The sequence below is a fragment of the Protopterus annectens genome, chromosome 11.part0 (genome assembly GCF_019279795.1).
Source record: "Protopterus annectens isolate FY-2018-M chromosome 11.part0, PAN1.0, whole genome shotgun sequence".
Classification (NCBI taxonomy): domain Eukaryota; kingdom Metazoa; phylum Chordata; order Ceratodontiformes; family Protopteridae; genus Protopterus; species Protopterus annectens.
Window position 1 is genome coordinate 1,177,482,501 of NC_056745.1, and position 22,898 is coordinate 1,177,505,398.

The 22,898-nt window shown below is 43.8% G+C and overlaps 1 protein-coding gene across 1 annotated transcript in view; it reads left to right on the plus strand.

The window, feature by feature from the left end:
* The window catches only part of PUS7 (pseudouridine synthase 7), a 924,586-nt gene that overhangs the window by 281,273 nt on the left and 620,415 nt on the right, over window positions 1-22,898 (plus strand). Inside the window, exons 8-9 of the mRNA XM_044088529.1 lie at window positions 1,125-1,253; window positions 12,843-12,885. Of these exons, the coding sequence (XP_043944464.1) occupies window positions 1,125-1,253; window positions 12,843-12,885 (172 nt within the window). The remainder of the gene's footprint in view (window positions 1-1,124; window positions 1,254-12,842; window positions 12,886-22,898) is intronic.

Genomic DNA, 22,898 nt, shown 5'->3' on the forward strand with positions numbered 1-22,898 from the left:
CTTCAGAAAAGATATGCCATACAGAAGAGGTCCCAGCACAGAACCCTGCGAGATTCCACTGGTGACTGGTCTCTTTGTTTATATTGCTGAATAGTGTTACAAAACACAGTAATTGTTTTTTTTTTTTTGAGCTGGAGTAAATTTGGTGGCTTATTCACAAATGGCAGCATAATAGCTGGCTTATGGCATTGCGGCTGTAATCAGAGCAGTAACTTAGGCATGGAAAGAAACTTAAGAGCAAAAGTAATCACATGTTTGGGGCCAGGATCTTGATTCCTTATAGATATTTTAGCTGAAGATGTTAATCACAGAAATGAGGAGAATATGATGCAGGACATGTCAGTGATGCTTTCAGGAGCTGTAATTTTAACAAAGGGGGGCTTCCTGAAAGACATTTAAGGTTTCCATCAAGAGTTTATTATGGTGAGATGCAAGTGTGCATGTAGTTAAATACTTCTAAATGTGCTTGCAGGTATACCTGTCTGCATATGTATAAAATGTATTTATACATACACAAGACAATGTACCATCTTGTAACTTTAGACTAATTGTGCCTGGTTGCATATCAGTTATAGGTTCATAGGTTAGTACTAAATTAACTGTCCTTGAGAGCCATTGTAAGCCTAGCCAGTTATCCCATGTGAGACTCAAACCCTGCACCTTGTGTTTGTAAGGCAAACACCTTAACCATTAGGCCACCCTCCCAAACCAGACATGAGGTTTTGTAAGGTATTGGTATTGCATTTTAGTAGACCTATAGATTGCTTTCCACCTTGTGTACTTCCTAGTCATACCATTTGTTGCAGAATGTATATGTGTGTAGAAAAGAGTTAGTAGGGTGCAGAAGTATTATCGTATCCTGTCTCTGTTCATATAGTTCAGCTGTACAGTTCTACAACAGAAAAGTTCTGTATCTCAACCTTTTTGTGACTTGTATCAAAAGGGGTATTCCAGCAAAGTATATGAAGGGAAAACTGTGTTTTATAAGAGCAAAGTCAAGGTCAGTTGGTGGATTGAAGGAAATTATTTCTCTGCTGTATATTAGATTCTTTCTCTGATGTATATTAGCTGTAATGATATAAAGCTGAACATTTTATTTGCTGATTATAAATCTTTGTTTCTAGAATCACAGCTCAACGATTGTCTCACCTGAACAAATGCTTGATGAACTTTAAGCTGGGAAATTTCAGCTATGAGAAACACCCCCTGAAACTGGGAGAACTGCATGGAAATCACTTCACTGTAGTTTTACGGTAAGTGATGCTTTTGTTGCCAGATTTGTTTTGAAGACCTGAATTTGCTTTCTTTATTTTTCATTATTTTGACGTACTTCCAAATGGACCCCTTTTGCAACAGTTTTTGGCTAGCGAATGGCATGCATAGTTCTGAATGAGCACAGCAGGATAAGTCTCAAGGTCATAGGCTGACTGCAGTATTGAACTACTTTTGTGGGTCCTGTTTTGCCGTACTATGTATACTTCATAGAATTGCATCAAGCCTGAAAGAGTAATTTGGCTTAGCAGTGCTAATTTGGCACTGTTGTCTCGGAAACTCATGCGGTTACTCAGGCAGCTAATTCAAGAGGAGTAGTCAGGTGGTTGTGATTCCTATATCATATACTTCTCTAGGTAAGGCTTCATTTCATTTTTAAATTTACATGATATTTCCAGAATAGTAGATCAGATTATTTTTGAAGTGTGCAAACTGGACTGTAGATTATTATCAGGTATTGTGGAGAAGTAGATGTAGTAAAGATCGACAGCTTGGGAACAAATGCGTTTCACTGTTTGGAATTTACATTTGTCGTAGTGATAAAGGAGGTATAAATCAACGAGGAAGCTAAAGGATGTTTCCCACTGTGTAGTCAGTGTCACAGTAGTTGTGAACATGTCAGTTAATCTTTGTGTCTTGCTCTGCATTTCTTAAACTAGTGCAGTTTCATCTGAATACTAGAAATACAGAGAGAAAACTTGGCAGTTTATGGCCCACTGTTCAAAACAAAGTGTTCCCCTTTAAAGTTGTTGCCATTTATTATATAGAAATTATAGTCAGTTTAATTTCTCCAAGTCTTTTGGGTATCTGATGCCATGACATGAATATTCCCCATTCCTAAGTAAGGGTATGATTACAGTTCATGAATTTAGAATCGTTTCAGTCTTTGATGTTAGCCAAGAGTGCTCTTCTCAGCACATGCAATGTGTCCAGAATTGCCGCCTTCTGTAATTCGTATGGGGTTACATGCATTAGTAGCATATCTAAGTACGACTGTAAATTCTTTTTTCTTATTCCCATTGCTCCTGCTGTTATTGGAACCATCTGGATGTCTTTCTCCCGCATTGCTTTTGATTCAACCTGCAGATCCTGATATTTTATGATTCTGTGTCTATAAGTACATAAGACTCTGTAATTGCTGGGTATAGCAATGTCAATGATCAGTGCTACTTTTGTCTTTTTTCCTGGACTAGAACTGTTGGTAATGGATGATCCCATGTGAAATACACTTCATCAGTCTCTCTAATGCTTCATGTTTCCAGTGCTTCTCAGCTGATTCTTTATTGTATGTTTGCACAATCCCCAGTGCAACAGTCTTGACACGTTATTGTGCCTTTCGGTATACAGGCCCTTTGGCTTATGTGTATCATCACACTTAGCAACAAGATGTGTTATTGGTTGCAGTTCCTTTTTTTTCCAGAATCTGCATTTGTTTCTTCCACCTTTTCAATTGATTTTGTAAACCGTGTATGTATGTGTTCCACTATCCCGGGCCGCCATTAGTAATTTTTCATCTTTTGGCTTCAGTTTACCTCCTCTTAACCATTCCTGCATCAAATTTTGTTTAACATGAAGTTGCTCCAGGAGCTTTCTGTACTTGCACTATATTTATGGATTTTCCGCATTTCTTTCCTTCTCATCTGAACCTTATTGTATTCATTTTTTTGGCAGATCTAAGTTGCTGTCTGACTTTTATCTATTTTTGGTTTGATTTCCATTCCCACTTCATAGGTTGATACTAGGCTATCTGCCCTAGGGTATTTATAAGCCTAGCCAGAGTGTGTTTGGCTTTCGCCACCCTTTTAGATTAGTTGACTGTGTCTCTGTATAGTAAGTCACAGAAGGTAGCCCTTTTAAGGTTAGTTTACTGTACCTCTGTCAAGCAGGGACACAGAAGAGATCCCAGGGGTAAACTTATGATCTCCCATCCACTCGTCAAGATTTCTCTTGAAGAGGGTCAGTGAGGGGCTCTGCCTAACATGCACTGGGATTCTGTTCCAGAGTGAGGGGAGCCTCTGGGATATGAATCTGTCCCTCCAGCATGTTCTATTCATTTCTGTGCTGAGGTTCAAGTCCCTGGAGCATGTAGCTCTAAGGGATTTGGATTTCCTGAGGTGAAGCATGTCCATTAATTTTGAGTTGGACATGACTTTATATGTCAGACACACATCGCCTCTGAGTAGGCGGTACGCAACTGAGTAGAGCTGGAGTTTCTTTAGCCGAACTGCATAGGGCATCTGTTTGAGCCCCTTGATCCTCTTGGTGAGATACTTTTGGGGTATTTCCAGTTGCTGCAGGTGTCGGGTAAGGTACATCCCAAACTGGGCATTGTACTCAATTATGGGCCTGATAAGTGATGAGTAGAGGGGCACAATGACCTCTCTTGATCTAGATGTGAACCCTTTCGTGATAAGGTGGGCTATATAGAAGGTCTTTCTAACCACTTTGGCAACGTGATTGTCAAAGTAGAGATTGCTGTCTACTTGGGTCCCCAAGTCCCTAATTACTTCTTCCGTACTTAATGGATTATCACCTATGTGGTAATTTGTGGGCACTTTGTTTTTCCCAAAGGGGATGATTATGCACTTTTTGGCATTTAGCTTTAGGCCATGGCTCTGGCACCAGTTATCCATCTCTGTGAGACCCTTTTGGAGGATGCTTGTGTCAGCCGGAGAGTTGATTACGGCACCCAGTTTGCAGTCATCTGCAAACTTGGTCAGCCATAGTCCACCCGTGTTAGCCTGTACCTCGGAGAAATATATACAGAACAAGAGAGGTCCCAGGACTGAGCCTTGTGGGACACCACTTGTAACTGGCTTAGAGTCTGACAGGGCACCTGCTATTTTGACCATATGAGTTCTATCCCTAAGCCAGTTTGCAACCCATCTTGTGACATAGTGGGGTGATATTTAAGCTGGTGAGCTTATTTATGATGCCCGAGTGGGGTATTGTGTCGAAGGCTTTGTGGACTACGTTCCCTTCATCTATGGATTTGGTAACTGTTTCAAAGAAGTCGACCAGGTTCAGGAGGCAAGATCTGCCCTTAACCAAGCCGAATTGGGTAGGATCCAGTGTCTGGAGTTTCCCAATGTCTTTGTTTATGATTTCCATGATGATACGCTCCATAGCTTTGCAGACCATTCTAGTCAGGCTTATAGGGCGATAGTTTCCGGGGTCTGTCGTGGCACCACCTTTGCGGAGTGGGACGGCTGTTGCTGTACGCCATTCCTTGGGTACATATCCTGTAGTAAGGCTGAGATTGAACAGTGACTTTATATGAGGGTTTAGTTCTTCTTGGAGCTCATGTAAGATGCAGCCCGGGACACCGTCTGGTCCCATTGATGCTGTGTTTTCTGCTTTGGAGAGGGCAGCTCTCACCTGTGCATCTGTGATCTCAGGAAGGCCACACTCTGTTGGGATAGACATTTGCTCTTTTGGGGGGGAAGGGGGGGGAGAAGTTTGCACTGAACCTTTCTGCCAGGATGTTGGCAGTGTCTGTGGGGTCAGTGCATTTTTTGTCATTTTGCACTAACTCAGAGCACATCTGGGAGTTGCCTCCCAGGTGTCTGACATAACTAAAGAAGGCCTTGTGATTATCTTTAGTGTCTTGTGCAATTTTTCTTTCAAAGCTGGCCTTAGATGATTTTATGAGGGATCGTAGTTTCTTGCTAGTACTGATCAGTGACGCCTTCCCTTTTTGGGAGTTTGCTCTGTCATGTACTAGCTTTCTTCTTCTGTTGTATAGCTTATTTATGGCTGGGGTCCACCAGACAGGTCTCCTGCCTTTGAGTCTTGGTTTTATTTGGGATAGCATGCTCCATGCATTCCTGTAGGTGTCCATAGAATGCTTTTGTAAAGGATTCTGCATTTTGGGCCGTATTTTCCACTGGCCCGGGGGCTTTGAAGGATTCCACCTCAGTTTTGAAAAGTGTGAAGTTTGCTTTTGAGAAGTTCTTCACCATGGTTTCCTTGGCTAGGGGTGGGGATGGAATATGGCTGTCCAGTGAGATTTGTTTATGGTCTGATCTTACCAATGAGGGGTATCCTCTGGTGTGGAACATAGAGACCCCATGTTGGTGATGACCAGATCCAATATGTTTTCCCCTCTTGTAGGAGTGGTGACCAGTTGTTCCATAGCATTTGAGTTTATAAATTCTAGGAACCGTTGGGTGAGAGTGTTTGGGCTTGAGTAGTTTTCCCAATCGATGTTTGGGTAGTTGAAGTCACCCAGTATAATAGTGTTTGGAGAGACCTTCATATTCTCCAGTGTTCTCAGGAAAGTCGAGTGAGGTTCCTGTGTTTGGGAGGGTGGTCTGTAGCAGGCTACAAACTGAAAGGCAGTTTTGCCCACTGTTAGTTGCACATGGATGGTCTCCAATGCTTCGTGCAGTGCCACTAACCTGGAGGTGTGGGTATCTTTGATAAATATGGATACTCTCCCTCCTTTTGTGGTTCGGTCTGAGTTTTGGGGCCGGAAATCATGGTATGAAGTATAACCTGTTAGTGCTGGGGTGCTCTCGGGAGCCTTGAACCAGGTTTCTGTTACTGCACAGATATCGATATTCTCCATACTGAGGAGAGTCTCGAGTGCGTGCATCTTGAGGTTTAGACTTCTGGGGTTGAGCAGCATTACCCTTAGTTTTTTTTTTTCTTTGTGTTGTCTATGGGGGTGGGTTTGTCTTTTGAGCCTTGCCTAAAAAAGGCTCTATGGGGGAAGCATGAGCCTTTGCCAGTATTCAAAAACCCAGGGGTGACAGGTGCAAGCCGTCCCTAGCGAAGCAACGTGGCTTGTCGAGCATGTCATCCCAGGCAGACAGACACTGGATCCCCTTTGAATGACACCAATACTTTAACCAATTGTTAAAATTGATAATTTTGTCTTTATACTGTGGCATCATTCTTGGTGAGGGTAAAATGCTACTCAAGGTCAGGGTCATACCAGCCTAGGCTACATGATCAAAGAGCTCCTGTACGTCTTTTTTCATGTAGTCCAGGGAGGTACGTCTCAGGTCATTCACACCAGCATGGACAATGACGGAGTCATGTTTGTATTTGCTTAGGAGTGACCTGAGTGCTTGTGTTATGTGGCGTATCCTGGCACCCGACAGGCAGCTTACAGTGACCTTCTCCTTGTTCAGCCTGGTGAGTGGGACGTCAGTGTGTCTGACAATAGAGTCACCTATTACAAGTGTATTAGGTGTGTTGTTTAGCCTTAAGGGCTGTGACTGTGTGGCACACTGACTTTGTGAGCTATGTGCTACGTGGATATTGTTTCGTGGTAGGTGTTGCTTGGATGTCTGCTTTGGTGGTCTCTTCTGCTTAGGCAGATTTTTATTTAGAGCCTCCGAGTATGTTTTTGAGTGTTTATGTGTTTGGTTTGCTGATGCGATAGGTCTATGTGAGACTGGATTTGTGGTGTGTCTTACCCTCTCCTCCTGACAGGCTGTGCCAGTACTGGGTTGAGAGAGCTTAGCCTCCAGTTTGGCTATGTAGTTGCATCTCTCATATGTATTTGAGCTTGTTGGGAGGAGGAGAGGGTGGTCTGTATACATAAGGCAGTTGTAACATTGCCTCAAGATTCCCAGATTCACCAGCTGGACTGGAGAGTAAACTCAAAACTGACCTTTGGACATGCAATATAGGGAGCTACTTATTGACTGATCAGAAAGAACCAATAGGGAGCAAGTGCTTAGAAGGAGTATTAAAGGATGTAGTGCTTTAGTTTGTGTTTACCTATTAGATTACTTATACGAGCAAGTGCAGGGCTTTAGAATGAAAACAGAGTGCTTAATTAGAGATTTAGAGCAGTTCTAAGGGAAAAAGTGAAGAGCAGACTTTGTGGAGCCTGGAATACCACTGCCCGACACTGCTCTGTGCGCAAGACTGTGCAAAAAGAGAGTTGCAGGGTTTTAAGAGCGAGAGATCAAGGAGTTTGGAATTGACCCAAAATGGCCAATAAAACTACAGCTTCTAGAAGTAATCACTCCTACAGGGACAGGCAGGCTGCTCAGTGTTAACCACTGCCACTGGTGAACACAGAGACTTCCCTTTAGCCAAAGCAAGCACTGGCCTCCAAGAAACTTACAAACAGTTCAGAACAGCAAATCTGTAAATGAACTTTCTTAAATTTCAGAAAGTATGGAAAAAAGCAAGATTTTTTTGTTTTTTCTTTTAGTTTAAAGGTAGCCGAGATACACAAGTAGCAAAATATTCACAACAGTGCAATAAATGACCGTCAGGTAAAATTTAATTTTAAGAGAAAAAACGATTTTAAATTAAGTGCAACACAGGAAATGCAGTAAACAGGCTCTAGATGTGTTCTAAATACTGTTTCTAATACAGATATAAATTTTAGCAAGCCAGAAAATGCCGAAAAGTAGGCAACAAAGCAGTAATTCTAAACAAAAAATCAGAAGAAAATACTTAAAATCTCAAAAGTGGCTCCTTTCTTCTCTCAGCGTTTCTCCCCTTGGTAGGTGCTTCAGCAACAACTAACAAGCCTGGAAAGATGCCAAAACCACAAGGCAGCAGGGTTTTAAGAGAGAGAGAGATCAAGGAGTTTGGAATTGACCCACAATGGCCAATAAAACTACAGCTTCTAGTCAGTAACCACTCCTACAGGGACAGGCTGACGCCAAATTGCTTTTGCTAAACTAAGCAGATGTAATCTTAGACCCATTCTCTTCATGTTATAAAACTTTTACTATGTTTGGATCTGATGAGGTTAGCAGATATGTATGCAGTCCTATGATTGCAGATCTATACATCTAAGCAGATTCAAAGAGGAATATATAATCTTGGTATACACTGATTTTTATACATCATTTGATAAGCATGTAGCATTTTTCTTTTCCTGTCCAGTTGATACAATAATTTTGGGGGTCAGTCACCCCAAAACTGTAAGTTAGAATAGGAAGAGCAAATTGATGTATATCTTGGACTTCGTTCCTAGACGCCAAAGCAGTTTTCAGTTTAAGTTTTAGTCTTCGGAACTATTCATTACTGAGCTTTATTAAGATTTATTAATGTTTTATTGTTGATCCTTCATCTAGGCCCAAATATTTATACACTTCCTCCAACTCAAATTCTTTTATATCACATTCTGTCCCATGTTGATGTTGTTTTATTGGTTTTGCAGTTTTCCTGTTTTAAATATTGCTTTTGCATATTTATCAAGATCAAATGTCATTCTTGTGTCATCTGAGAAAGTTTTAACCATTTGTAGCAATGCTTTCAACTCATTTGATGAGCTATGCAGTTTTAAGTTGCCCACAAAAGTAGATGAGAAACCTTTAAACAAGGTTTTCTCTTACACAAATTGTAACCATATTCTAATCTGTGAATTAAACAGTTTAATGGATTAAGGGCAAAACAAACAGCAGTGGTGACAAAGAAAAACCATGGGGTAACCCCCTTTGAATTTTTATCCCTGGGATACTAATTTGCCCTTTGTCGGGGCTCAGCTGTAAAGTGGTTTGTCACTATTTCATGGTCAGTGTAATATAATTTATCAATGCAGGGTGTTTTGGGTATATCTCATAAATCTGTAAGTATTCCTTTATCCATCTATGTGGAATGCTTTCTAATGCTTTTGTGTACTCTATCTATACCATATTTAAATTCTTCCCCTTTTTATAATTCTCCAATATGGCTTTATTTAACAGCAGATGATTCTTTGTTTCATAAGACTTTCTTTTGTTGACATTTTATTCTGTTGCTGTATTTTTTTTCCTAAATGACTTTAAACGTTGTCTGCTTCAATTCCAGTATATAATTCATTGTCCAAGGCAAGATCTGAAGTAGGGAGTTCATTTGTCAGCAACCTGTGGGTCTTGGATCCGATATCGGATCCGAGCCGGCAACTTGTTTCAAGCTAATGGATCCGAGCTCCTAGCTCCTCCCCTCACCCATAATCCCCTGCCAACCCTCCATGACCTCAGATCTAGTTTGCTGCCCTTGTGGATAGCTGGATTCCTGAGAGCTCGTCTAGTAACTGGCAGTTAAGTTTAAATTTTCTGTCAACTTTCTTCTTTTTTTCACAAAATAAAGTGTGTAAGTGTTAGGTTCCCATAAAAAAGTAAAAATATTTTCTTTTAAGTAGTTTTTTTTTCCCTCCCTTCGCTGTCGTTAGAGAGTGTGTGTTGTGTTTTGGGGCCTGTGTGTGTGTAACGTATGGCTGAGGCCCCAAAAGCCATTTTTTCTAAATGTACAGAGTGTGGCCATAAGCTCTCCCCGGCTGATGGCCACACTCGGTGCGTTCGGTGCCTTGGGGTTGAACACCTCACCTCAGGCTGTACCATTTGTGCAGTGTTCAACCCCAGGGCACTGAAAGAGTGGAGGTCGAAGCTGGTCTTGGCGGGACGTTTACCCCCGGACTCAGCTCCGGCCTCCGCTGCTCCTGTGGCTCCACCACAGGCTGTGGTTGTTGCCATTCCTGCCCCCCTTCCTCCGGCCAGGACTCAAACTCCCGCTAAAGCGCCAGAGGACAAGGAGGCCAGGAGGGAGAAACTGAGGGAGAAGCACCACAAGCGGCGGGCCGAGACCTCCGTTTCGGCCCCGCCAGCTAAGCGGGCTTCTCCCTCCACTGCTTCTAGGTCTCCTCCTCCTCGGCTCTGATCCCCTTGTTTCTCCATGGGGCCCGAGGAGGAGGAGGCCCGATCTCCAGTGAGGTCATCGAGGCGGCACTCCAGGCCTGCCTCAGTGACCTCTTCGAGATCAACCTTCAGTATGTCCGATGCAGACTTGGACCGGATGATGCGAAGGTTCATCCAGGCCCAGCTGCAGATGGGAGTGCTCTTGCCTCCCCCCCCCTTCGGGGGGGAGCTCGACACCTTTTTTCCATCCTATTGCTCCTTCTCCGACCCACTATCTGGGTTCGGAGCGTTCGGAGCTGAGCAGCGTTGGAGCCGGGGGTGGGTCGGCGCTGACAGTACTTGGTACTTCGGGTCCGACCCTGCCCTCGAGTCTGTCGGATCCAACCTCTCGGAGCCGTGGCCCGAGCTTCGGATCCGAGGGATTCAGTGTGCCTTCGGCTCCGTCCAGGTCGGAGCGCACTGGCCCTTCGGATCCGATGGTCTCGGCGCCGGTTCCGATCCCTTCATCGGATCCGAGTGGGAGCCGATTCTTGGAGCCCAGAGAGATTGGTTCCCCCTCGGCCTTCGATGTTGTGGAGAGGGCTCTGTTGAGAGCATCCGGACCCCCGGTCCTTGTCTCGGCTCTTCCCTGCACTCCCTCTCTGCTGGGCCAGGCTTCCATCACCCGGCCAAAGGGACAGCCTGCGTCAATGTCCCAGATGGTTCCATTGGAACAGGATGTTGCTGGCGAGGCCTCCTCGGACAGCCCCCCCGAGGAAGTGCCCTGCAAGCATAAGTGCAAGAGGAGGCACGTGGACTCCCCTGAGTCCTTAACTGAGGACACGGACTTGGAGGAAGGGGAAGGCTCCCCAAGATCACCCCCTGGGGATGTCTCCTTTGGAGACATCATGGAGATGCTGAGGATCAGAGGTGGGTGGTCTGCCCCCAAATCTTCCTCCGATGAGTCCGTGTTTCTGGAGGCATTCGAAGCAGGCCCGTCTACCTCTTGGGTGTCCCCTCCGGCCGACCCCTTGGTGGACCTCATTACCACCAGGGCGTGGAAGGATCCGGACACCGTGGAGCCAATACCAAAACGCCCGGACAGAATACTAAGCCCCCCCTCAGACCGATCGCACTGGAGCAAGGCCCCCCCCCCGTAGATGCCATGTTGATGGCGGCATCCACGAAGAGGGAACTAGCTCAGGAGAGCCCCTCAGTCCATCCTCTGAGCAAGGAGTCCCGCTCGATGGACCGCTTAGGGAAGCGAGTTTTTAGTTCAGCGACCTTCTCGGAAAGGTCTCTGAACTATATGCAACGTCATCAGGATGCAGCGGGATCTTATCAAAGAATACGCTGCCTCCCCTCCTGAGTCCATGTCGGCTGAGGACAAGCAATTGTACTCCACCTGAACGGCCGCTCTGAGATCAATTTCAAATACCTCTATGCGGCTATTGTCCCACGCCACCGATGGAGCCGCTAGGGCTAGCGGAGCTGGCCTAGTCATGAGACGTCAGGCCTGGCTCCATCATTGTGACTTTGTGGAGCCTTTTAAAGCATCTTTTGCGAACGCCCCTTTCGATGGTTCTGCCCTGTTTGGCAAAACGGTTCACGAGATACTTGTCCAGAGCGAGAAAGACGTTGTCTGTCATCGGAGTCCGCTTCTCTGCTCCCCAGCGGTCCTTTTGGAAGAACCAAAAGGGTCAGAAGAAGAAGTGGTTCCGGAAATCGCAACATTCCCAACCCGCTCTGGACAACTAGTCCTTCCGTGGCAGAGGAGGACAAGGAGGACGCCGCCCCAGGGGCAAAGGGGCTTCGAGAAACTTTGGGTCCAGAGAACCTTTCTCTGAACGGCCCACGCAGCAGCCCTGAAGGGTTGCCCGGCTGCTCCACTCTGGAGGCAGTCGGGAGGCGCTTCTTGGAGCACCTAGCGGCATGGGAGCCCATCACGACAGACCGCTGGGTGCTTCGCATTATATCCAGAGGGTACAAAATACCATTACTCCATGTCCCCAAATTCAAAAACCTCCCCAATGTACCACCTGATCAGAGGGAGGCCGCAGCTGCAGAAATTCGGCACCTGCTAAGAAAAAGAGCCATCCAGCCCATCCCCCAAGACCAGCTCAGATTAGGGTTCTACTCCAGGTTCTTTTTGGTGCCAAAAAAGATGGGGGACTTGAGACCGATTCTAGACCTTTCCCACTTGAACCTGTCAGTAACCAAGGAAAAATTCCGAATGGTCACTCTTCAATCTATTCTCCCCCTTCTAAGGGAGAACTATTGGATGTGCTCTATAGACCTCAAGGATGCGTACTACCACATTCTAATGGACAGACGATCCAGGCACCACCAGTTCAGGGTCCTTCCCTTTGGCCTCACCACAGCCCCCAGGGTGTTCACCAAGGTATTAGCAGTGATTGCGGCCCACCTGAGACTCCAGGGAATACAGGGCTTTCCATACCTGGACGACTAGCTCCTGACCGCCCCAACAAGGCATCTACTTTGCTCAGCCAGAGATTTCTTTCTCCACCTAGCCCCACAGTTAGGCATCACCATCAATGCCGACAAATCCCTTCTGGCTCCGACACAAGTCATAGAATTCATAGGAGCCAAAATAGACACCAGAGAGCTACGAGCCTTTCTAACGTCCGAGAGAATTCGGAATTTGCAACTCCATGTGCGGGCTATCCTCCAATCAGAGACCCCACCAGCGGAATTGGTCCTGAGGGCACTAGGCTCCATGGCGGCAGCGATTACGCTCCTTCCATGCGCCCGTCTGAACATGCGGGTACTGCAATGGACCCTTCTAGTGCAATGGTATTTTCTGTCTCTTCCTCTTCACCACCCCATTGCTATCAGCAAGGCTTGCAGGAGGGCTCTATTATGGTGGCTCCAAGCTTCGGACCTCCATACGGGCCGTCCCTTCTGCACCTCTCCCCCTCTTGCCACGGTGACCATGGATGCCTCCCGCCTTGGGTGGGAGGGGCATTATTCAGGCAGGACGGTCCAAGGCACGTGGAACGACACAGAGACCTCCCTGCATATCAGCGTTCTGGAGATGAGAGCGGTGCTGTACGTGTTGCAAGCACTTCAGAATCTCCTCCTCATAGGAACGATTGCAATTCAGTCGGACAACATGTCGGTTGTCTGGTACATCAACAAACAGGGGGGAACCAGATCTTACCCTCTATGCAGCGAAGCCATGAGAGTGTGGGAATGGGCCTCCACCAACCGCTTTCTGATTGCAACGCACATTCCGGGACGGACCAACATCCTAGCGGACAAACTAAGTCGCACCCTTCTTACCCCGTAAGAGTGGTCTCTCAATCCACTAGTAGCGAAGCAGATATTCGCAATATGGGGGCAACCCTGCTGCGATCTTTTTGCGTCTCCCTCAAACACCAAATGCGGCAATTTCTTCGCTCTGATTCCCCCTCCAGGGGAAACTCCAAGAGACGCTTTGGTGCATGCTTGGCCACCCGGTCTACTTTATGCCTATCCTCCTCTACCCCTGATGCTGCAACTCTTACAGAAAGCCTCGCGGTTGGGGAGCAGAATGATCCTCATTGCCCCATTCTGGCCTCGGCAAATTTGGTTCCCTTACCTGTGGTCTCACCTAGTGAATCCTCCTTGGATTCTGGATCCCAGGCCGGATGTAATCTCCCATCCGTCGGACTTACCGACCCCAAACCTGGACAATCTGAAACTGACAGCTTGATTGCTCCAGTTCCACTCCTAGTTAGGACTCTCGGTTTCTCTTCACCAGTCAAAAGCCATCCTTGTGGCAGCGCATAAGCCCTCCACCAGGAAAGTGTACCGCAGTAAATGGAAACGTTTCTCCATCTGGGCGGAGCATCATGATTTAGATCCCTTTACGGCTCCTCTCCCGTCCATATTAGACTTCCTAACCGAACTTTTTCAGGAAGGCGCTAGTTGTTCAACCGTCAAAGTGCGATTGGCAGCCATCTCACATTACCATGTGGGACATGATACAGGGCCTTTGATGTCGGCCAAGTTGTGTAAAACCTTTCTCAAAGGCACCTTCCTGCTTAGACCCCCTATAAAAGAAGCCGTACCACCATGGGATCTTTCACTAGTTCTTCAAGCCTTGACTGCTCCACCTTTTGAACCCGCTGCTTCAGTAGATCTCAAATTCTTGTCCTGGAAAACAGCATTCCTTGTAGCCATCACTTCTGCAAAAAGAGTTTCGGAGCTTCAAGCTCTTTCTGTGAAGTCTCCTTATTTGATCTTTCACCCGGACAGAGTGTACCTCAGGATCAATCCCTCTTTTCTTCCCAAAATAGCATCAGAAACCAATATAAATCAATCCATAAATTTACCGGTTTTCTTCCCTAAATATCAGAATAAAGGAGAGTACAAGCTGCACTCATTAGATGTTCATAGGCAGCTACGCTTTTATACTCATAGAACAGCTGGTCATAGGCAATCCGATCAGCTGTTCATTTCCTTTGCCAAATTTAATTTGGGGAAAGCAATATCAAAAGTATCTCTATCATGCTGGATTTCTCAATGTATCCTATTGGCGTACCAAGCCTCTGGGAGACCCGCACCTGAAGGAGTTTGCGCACATTCCACTCGTTCCATCTCTACTTCTGTGGCCTTCAAGTCTAGAGTCCCATTGGATGATATTTGTTCAGCAGCCACTTGGGCTTCATCTCATACCTTTATTAACCACTACAAACTGGATGTGATTTCTAGAGGGAGAGCATCCTTTGGCTCTGCAGTGCTTCGCAATATCCTTCCATGATGGCCACCCAAGGTTCAGGTAGCTGGGGACTCTGTCCCACAGGTTGCTGACAAATGAACTCCCTACTTCAGATTAAGAAGTTCTGTACTCACCATAACGTTCCATCTGAGTAGGTAGCTTCATTTGTCTGCAACCATCCCCCCCTCCTTCCCCCTGGCCTTCTTTGGATCTATCTTAGTTGGATACCCGTTTTGGGTATATATATTGAGGGGCAAACTCGATCTGAGGTCATGGAGGGTTGGCAGGGGTTATGGGTGAGGGGAGGAGCTAGGAGCCCGGATCCATTAGCTTGAAACAAGTTGCCGGCTCGGATCTGATATCGGATCTGATATCGGATCCAAGACCCACAGGTTGCAGACAAATGAAGCTACTTACTCAGATGGAACGTTATGGTGAGTACATAACTTATTATTGGTCTATAAGTCTTAGCTTGGCTTGCAGGTTCACTGTTAAGGAGGAGTATCATTTTCCTGTTGTTAACTAGACTGGTGGCTGTTCAGGATGATGTGCAGTTAAGTAATTCGTACTTTGGGTTAGATCTTTGTGTAAAGATGTTAATCCTTTTAGCCAGAAGTTAGCTACTGAATCTGGGCATTGGATCTTCCAGTTAGGAGCTTTTCTTAATGTTTGTCTGTTTCTGTGGCCATTAGTTCATCCTGTTTCATATCCTCCACGTTAGAGCTCCTTACTGTTGCTTTAAATTCTTATGTCCATTCATCGTGTTTATATTCAACAAGGTTTTCATAAGTACTTCTCCAGATATGCCTGTTCTTTTACGTTCTTTCTATTCCTTCTACTTTATTTCCCAGTTCTCTATAAATCTTTTTGGGTCATCCATAAATTGCTTATTTTGTACTTTTCTGTTATATTTATCCGTATTCTTTCATAGTTTTTCTACTTGTGTTGATTGTTTAGTTTATTATTGGCAGTACTGTATGATAAATCTTGATCTATTTTGATACTGTGTGTTGCTTTTGTCACGTCTATCTTTCTAAGTATTTTTAATGATTCGTTCCTTTTTCTACATTTTTGTAACAGTGATACTACTTGTCTTAATTGCTTTAGTTTTCTCTGTTTGATGCTTCCATGGTGGCATTTTACTTTCCTTCCTTTCCTTTGTTACTCTACATTTGTGTGGTAACACTCTCTCCATTATTGCTTTAGCTGCACACTAATATATTCTGTTTATTTCTGTTGTATCACATGAATTTCTTTTAATAGTCCTGGATACTGTGTTCATCTGTTTTACCATTTTCTCACATTTTGGGTCTTATTTACTTTTGTAGTCTGTTTCTTTCATCTGTCTTACTATGTCTATGCATCTCTATTAAATCAAGTAGGTCTTCCCTTAAACCGTTTTCTTTTTGATTGAGAGTATCTTTTTTGCTCTCTGTTTTCAGCAAGTAATCTGCAGGAAGTTCCAGAAATTCTTCCTGTGACATACCCTTTTCAGATGCACCTTACCTCATCTGCTCCTCCTCCTTATGGGAACCTTTTGGCCCATCACTTTACAACATTGTCTGCATCAAGGTTGCCAGTGTTTCTACCCCTTCCCTTGCTGTGCATCTTCAGCTAGACGTTTGTACTAGTCTCCTACATAAGTCTACAAAGCATCATGATGTTGCAGATCATCTTCAGATGCCTCCTGCTCCACCGTTTGCTACTTAATCTGGGGACCTATAATTCCATCCTGCGTGACATTGCCTCTGTTGGATTTTCCACACTAAATCCTTCACTTTGCAGATAATTCACAACTTAATTTTCTATTTTCATAAGTTCAAACATACTAATCCTCTTTTCTGTATTCCCCTTTTGCTTTCTGTTTTTTTTTGCATTGTTAAATATTCAATGTCTGGGTCTGTTTGTGTTTTTCTTCAAATATCTTTGGAGCTGCTTTTTTATTGATTAGTTGTGGCTTTTGCATAAATGTTGCACCATAACAGATCTTTTTCTTTCCCATGTCCATATTTCTTTTTTATGCCTTTCTCTGGGTTTTCATGTCCTTCCATTTCACTATTTAAAGTATTCTTTACAATAGGGATCCAATGCCAAGGACTGTCCAATTTCCGACCAGTATAGCAAAGCCTTTAGGTTGCTTGAAGGTACACCGTACATCACACATATGCTGCCTGTGTATAATGTAATGTAGGACATAAAAGTGATGTCCGAACATACCATACTCAGAAAATCTTTGCTGCTAGTCCACTTTCTTTTGATCGTCAGTCTGAACACCTGCTCCATTTGCTAGTTCACCAGGCGATTTTAGATAAGAGCCCCGTTGTTTTTTTTTTTCCCCTCTTATCTTTGTCTATTGTTGGTTGGGTTCATGTCATCCAGAAAGGGTAAAGGCCATTGCGGGAGACAGATTACCCATAAAAATGGTCACAAGCAGTGCTTATTTTGTCTCTCCGCTTCCCAAGACCATATATCCTAATCTATTTGTCAGGCTTTCATTCAAAAGACTCTCTAGTCTGCTTTCCTCTTTGGTCTTGTACTTGGAAAACCAACATCTTAAGCTTTTATCAAAAGACTCTATGAAAGGAACTTCCCACTCTGAGGGTCAGTCGTCCATGAAGAAAGCGGCTAAGAAATCTACGTCCCTTTCTTCTGCTATGCTGCCTACGCCTGACATCTCATCCAAAGCAAGTGAATGCCTGGAGGATTGCCCGGTTCTGCTGTTGGATTCCTCTGCCGTGACCATTTTGAAGACCGGCATGGATCCAACATCACCCATGTCCCTGGAGACCTTGCAGACATCTGCTTCAGCTGCAGTTCCCCCTGAACATCAGATTATTTTGAAGGGCCTAGGGGTGTTCCTCAGCTTTTGGTTAGAGAGGAAATTCTGACTACGATTATTGAATGCCATCTGGGTTCTGAGCCTTCTAAATTTTACTAGGAGGACATCCCTTTGAAAAAGAGACAGAAAACAAAGCATGTTTCTCTGCCTCCTTAGGACTTGCAGAGTGAATGACAGCATTTCACTCGGGGGTTGTTTTAATGCTCTGATGGCTTTGAAACCTCTTCATGGAGTTTCTGTTCCTGCTCCCCCTTGGTCTTCTACTCCTCTCAAAAGATCCAGCAAACAAGATTCCTTTGAAGAGGAGGTGGATTTAGATGAGGAATCTCTTGCTTTATTAATCTCAGATTCACTCTCCTTTGTATTCTGGTGTGACAAAGGGAGATACTGCCAGCACAACTATCTGGAATTTTGTAAATGATTGTCATTTGTGAATATCAACATGATTCATATAAGGTGATTGTGTTACAAGTGCGTTAGAACTGTCATGTACATATCAAACTAGGTTTGTACGAACATGTTGAAAAAATATTTTATAAAGTGCTTGTGCTTAAAATGTAACCACAGCATTCCCTACTGGAAAATAACAGAAATGTACATGCACTATTTTAACTGTTTAAATGTATGTATTTTAACAGTGGAAACTGGAACACTGGAGGTTAACTTCAGTCCAGCAAAACATCAGAATAGTAGCTGAAATTAAATTACTTTATGACAGCTAGAGACAGAATGTTTGTACAAGGGAGGTTTCTGTATTGTCTTGGAAGTATTTTATTGTTTTATGACTTACAGCATCTGCCAGAAGATCTGAGGAAAAGCCATTGTCCATGTATTTTTACAAGTACAGTGGACATAAAAAGTGTACACACCCTGTTAAATGCCAGGTTTTTGTGATATAAAAAAATGAGACCACAATACATAATTTCAAAACTATACAATTCAATTGAAAAACAAACAAATAAGTTGGGGAAAAATATAAAAAATAAAAAAGTACAATCAGCTGGTTGCGTAAGTGTGTACACCCTTAAACTAATAGTTTGCCCTCCTTTTTTTGTGTTCCGTAAGGACAGGGTGTCCCTTTATATTAATCCTTCTTTTATTCCCAAGGTGGTGAATGAGTTGTCTCTTAATCAGTCTATTCATTTACCCACTTTGTTCCATTCTCCACAGCCTGCTAGTGAGAAAGGTGCTGGACACATTGGGTGTGCATAAACGACTTGGATTTTATTTGGCTAAGACTAAAATTCTTCGTAAATCAGCTCTTTGTTTTCTTTCATCCTAGGTCCTTAGAAGTGGTTTTGTCCAAGCAAACATTCTTCTTGGATTTCTAAAGCCATTTCTTTCTGTTATTCCCTTAATGTTAAGAGCCTTTCTTCTGTTGAGGCTCATTCTGCCTAGAGCAGTGGCTTCTTCTGGTGCCTTTTTCAAGAGTTTGGATACCAACTCTATTCTTGAGGCAGCTACCTGGACTGCTGTGCATATATTTACTGAGCACTGTAAGTTGGATGCAATATCTAGAGCTGTCTTTGCTAGGGCCATTCTTCATGGGTTCCTAGAGAGCTCTACTGGTCCATCCTCCTCCCCCACTTCCTGAGCTTTTTCACTCTCCTTATTGTAAAGAATACTGCAACAGTGAAGTGGAAGGATCATAGTACAGTTGTGCAAGATGTTATCATAACGATAGATGTCTTTCTCTTCACTGTTGCAGTATTCACTCCCTCCCTCTGGTTCTTTTCTCTTCTGGATGTACTGGTTACCTCTTTTTTTTTCTTGCACTGGCGTTCCTACTGGTGCTGTCAGTTCTGAGGATGGTACGTCCGGATGTCACCTTTATGCCCTATGCTGTACACGGGGAGCATAGGTGTGCTGTACGGCATACCATAAAGTAACCTAAAGGCTTTAGTATACTAGCCGGATATGGGGCTTCCCTTGGCAGGTAAACCCTATTGTAAATAATACTGCAACAGTGAAGAGGAGGACATATACCATTATGGTAAGACTTTTACACAACTGTACTTTCTTTATATTTTCACACATCCCTTCTATTTTCTTTTCAAGTGGCCCAACGTTTCTTCGTCTATGTAATGGTTTTCTTAAATCTGTTTTATTAATTAACACAAATTTCCATTTGAAGCCTTAGACAGTTTTTTCTTCAAGTATTTTTTTCCTGTAATTTCTCTATTGCTCATTCTAAATATCTGGACTTCCTGTTTAGTAATAACAGTACATAATTTCCACCTTATTCTCAGTAGTCCACTTTGCAATCTTTATGGCTCTTTTTTGGCGCGCCAGTTTGTGTTTTTTTTGTACACTGCTACTCCCTTCTACAACAGAGGGGTCATCCTTGCCCCAGAGCCTGCAGTAATCCTTTTATGAAAATTGTGTCCATACCCTGCAGATTCTACACTGTCTTCTTTTTTTCCATTCCTGTCATCAGTTCTTAAACCAGGATTGGGCACTTTTTTATCCTGGGGACCTGTCTGTTGTCTTTATTTTAACCCACTGTTCTCTGTGATATATGCTGTATAAAATGCAATCTATATATCAGTGTCATCTTGTGGAGATCTGAAAACAGGGTCTACTATGTGAAAGTAATCGCCGAGACTTGAGTATGAATTCAGTTCAAGCAATATTATCTCCATTTGGCCTCTGGTTATAGTCAGATGTAGGGTTTACACTGTTTGAGATGTTTCCAACAGACTTTTTAGCAGAGGATTCCTTTTAAACCAAGCAAGTGTATTGCTTTAGAATTTAAAATAGGAAGGCATGAAAACTTAGCCAAATTCATATTCCTTTTTGTCCTGACTTCACCACTTGTGCAACACTTTGATTTAGTAACGAGATACTTCTGCTGGGCCACAAAGTGAACCACAGTGCAAATCAGTGAACATCATACTAAGCCAACATGCATATGAATACAATTTCCATATGATGCGCCACTGATAAAATCATTTCATCATTACTGTTAAGGAAGAGAAAATAAAGTAATCTTACTTTCTTCCCTGCTGACCGTCACTGTCCTCTCTCTCTCTCTCTCTCTTGTATAACCACTTTCGGAATGCAGTACCTGCTGTATGTGCTAATTATCTTAGCATCTTTAATATTTCCCAGACTGTAATTCCTCCCATAGCTTTAGTAGTGTACTTTACCACTTTGCATCTCCAGATCTTCTTATGCTGTTGAGCGGTTCACATCTGAGAGAGTACCCCTGGCTACTTTTAACATATTAATGCAGTCTTTTTGGTAGTTAGCTGGATTTTTCTCTTCATCCATACTCTTTTCATTTTGTCGGAGTGGTTTCAGGTAAGCTCCTAATATTTTTTTTCCTGTCCAGTTCAGAGGTTTGAGTTCTTCCCTTCTTCTCCAGGCTAGCGCCACAATTTTGTGTAGGTGTTATGGTGAGTGTTTGCCTCTGTCGGTGTCTCTCCTTGGCATTGCATGTGATTTTCTTGTAGGTTTTCTCCATTTAGTCACAATACTGTCTTTACTTCTCTGGCTTACACTGCTTACGCTTGTTGAACATTTTGGATGTTCTTCGTGTTTCACTGTTGCAGTCATTACATTTGGGTAATCTGCTGGCAGGTTGCCCTCAGTCGGCCTGAATAACAAAGTCATGGGTCCTGCGTCAGTTGCTGTCTCCTCTTCCATGACATCAGGTCATCAGGGGTATAAAACATGCAGCCGACGCCATTTTAATCAGTCTTTCTTGCCGCACGGTGCCCGAAGCAGAAGCAGTTCGGAAGTGCTGGTCGGCTGACTCCTGAAATTTTCTTATTCGAGTTTCAGAACCGAAGTCTTCAAACCCCAAAGCTAAGTACCCCCCGTTGTAGAAACTTTTTCTTGCTCCTTACCGATGCCAGTAAAAGTTAATAATTGCATTACTTGTGGGAAGCAAATACCTCATAAGGATTTTCATTTGTACTGTATTCCTTGCCTAGGCCCTGATCACAATGTGCCTTGCTGTCGGTTTTGAGCTAAATTTAACCAAAGCAGTATTAAGCGTCAGTATATTTTTGCTTCTAAATATTTTGGTTCAAGATTTAACTACCCTGAAATGTCGTCTGTTAGCAATCCGACTACCGGAGTTCATAAAAAAACGCAAGGAAAAAGACAGAGACAGACCGTCGAGATCTAAAACCAACGACGAAGCTTCTCCTAAGCTAGTCGCCAGTTCGCCGGTACTCAGTGAGGCACTTTCGCAGCCCCTGATACCTGCTACTTTTGAGCCTCAGGCCTCTACCGAGACCCATTTGGAGTCTGGTATGCCATGAGATTCACAAAGTATTGAACCCATGGATGTCTCTCCCTTGGATGTGTCCGGAGCCGCTGAGCAGGCACCGGCTTCTGAGGGTGTTTTCAGGCCTCAACATTTTTACATTAAACCAACGCCAGCAACAAAAACAAGGTCAAAAACAAATTCTATGTCTAAAAAACCGACGCATGAGCCACGTGCTCAGGCCCCTATGCCTAAAAACAGATGATCAAAATGGCTGAGGATTTAATTACCTTGATCAGGGGTTCCCAACCCCCCTGCTAAGCGGCCTAGGCAAGGCACTAATTATGAATCTTCAGATCAGGTTTCCATTTCTTCTGATTCCTCTTCTGATCAGGAATTTTCTATTCCACCCTATGAGGATTCTGATGCAGGGGAATCCATCCCATCTGCATCTCCTCCTGAGGATTACTCTTTTGGAGAGACTTGCATACTTTAAGGGAACATTTTCACTGGGAGCGTCAGGACTTCTCTGAATCAAAAAAAAAGGCTTAGGGATTTCCTTTTTCTTCCTCAGCATAGGCCTTTGGCAATACCACCTGTATTAGACATTGTTGATGTGTTCTCAGAATCAAGCATGGCTCCTAGTAAGCCAGACGGATATTACAGGGTTCCTGACTCCCACAAATTTATTTTCAAAAATCCTGCTTCTGATCCTGAGACTCTTTCTCAGGGTCCCAAGGGTGTTAAGGCCTCTACAGCCAAAAAATCCTACCCCTTCTGATAGAGATTCCAGGGTGCTGGATAGATGGGTAAGAAGGTTTATACTTCTGCACCCTTGGCAATCAGGGCTTTAAACTGACAGTTTCATATGCTTAGATATCAACAACATGTTATGGGCTTACTGAAACAGAAAATGATGTTGATTTCTGATTGTGTGGAAAATAAAGAGTTGCAGGATTTATTGCATTCAGCAGAACAGGTTGGAAAGCATACTTTGCAATGTGGTTTTGATTCCTTGGAGGCCTCTTGTAGGGCCGCCGTTACTAGATCTGTGATTAGAAGGCATGCCTGGCTCAAGGAGCAAAATCTGCCTGATCATGTTAAAGCTAAATTGTTGGATGCCCCTTTGCAGCATGATACTCTGTTTGTTAATAAGGCAGAAGAGGTTTTAAAGAAAATGGAAGACAAAGCTATATCTATGCAAACTATAAAAGATTTCTTGCAAGTGCAGCCACCCAGGTTCAGTAGGCACTGGCCTACTAAAAATTGGTCCTT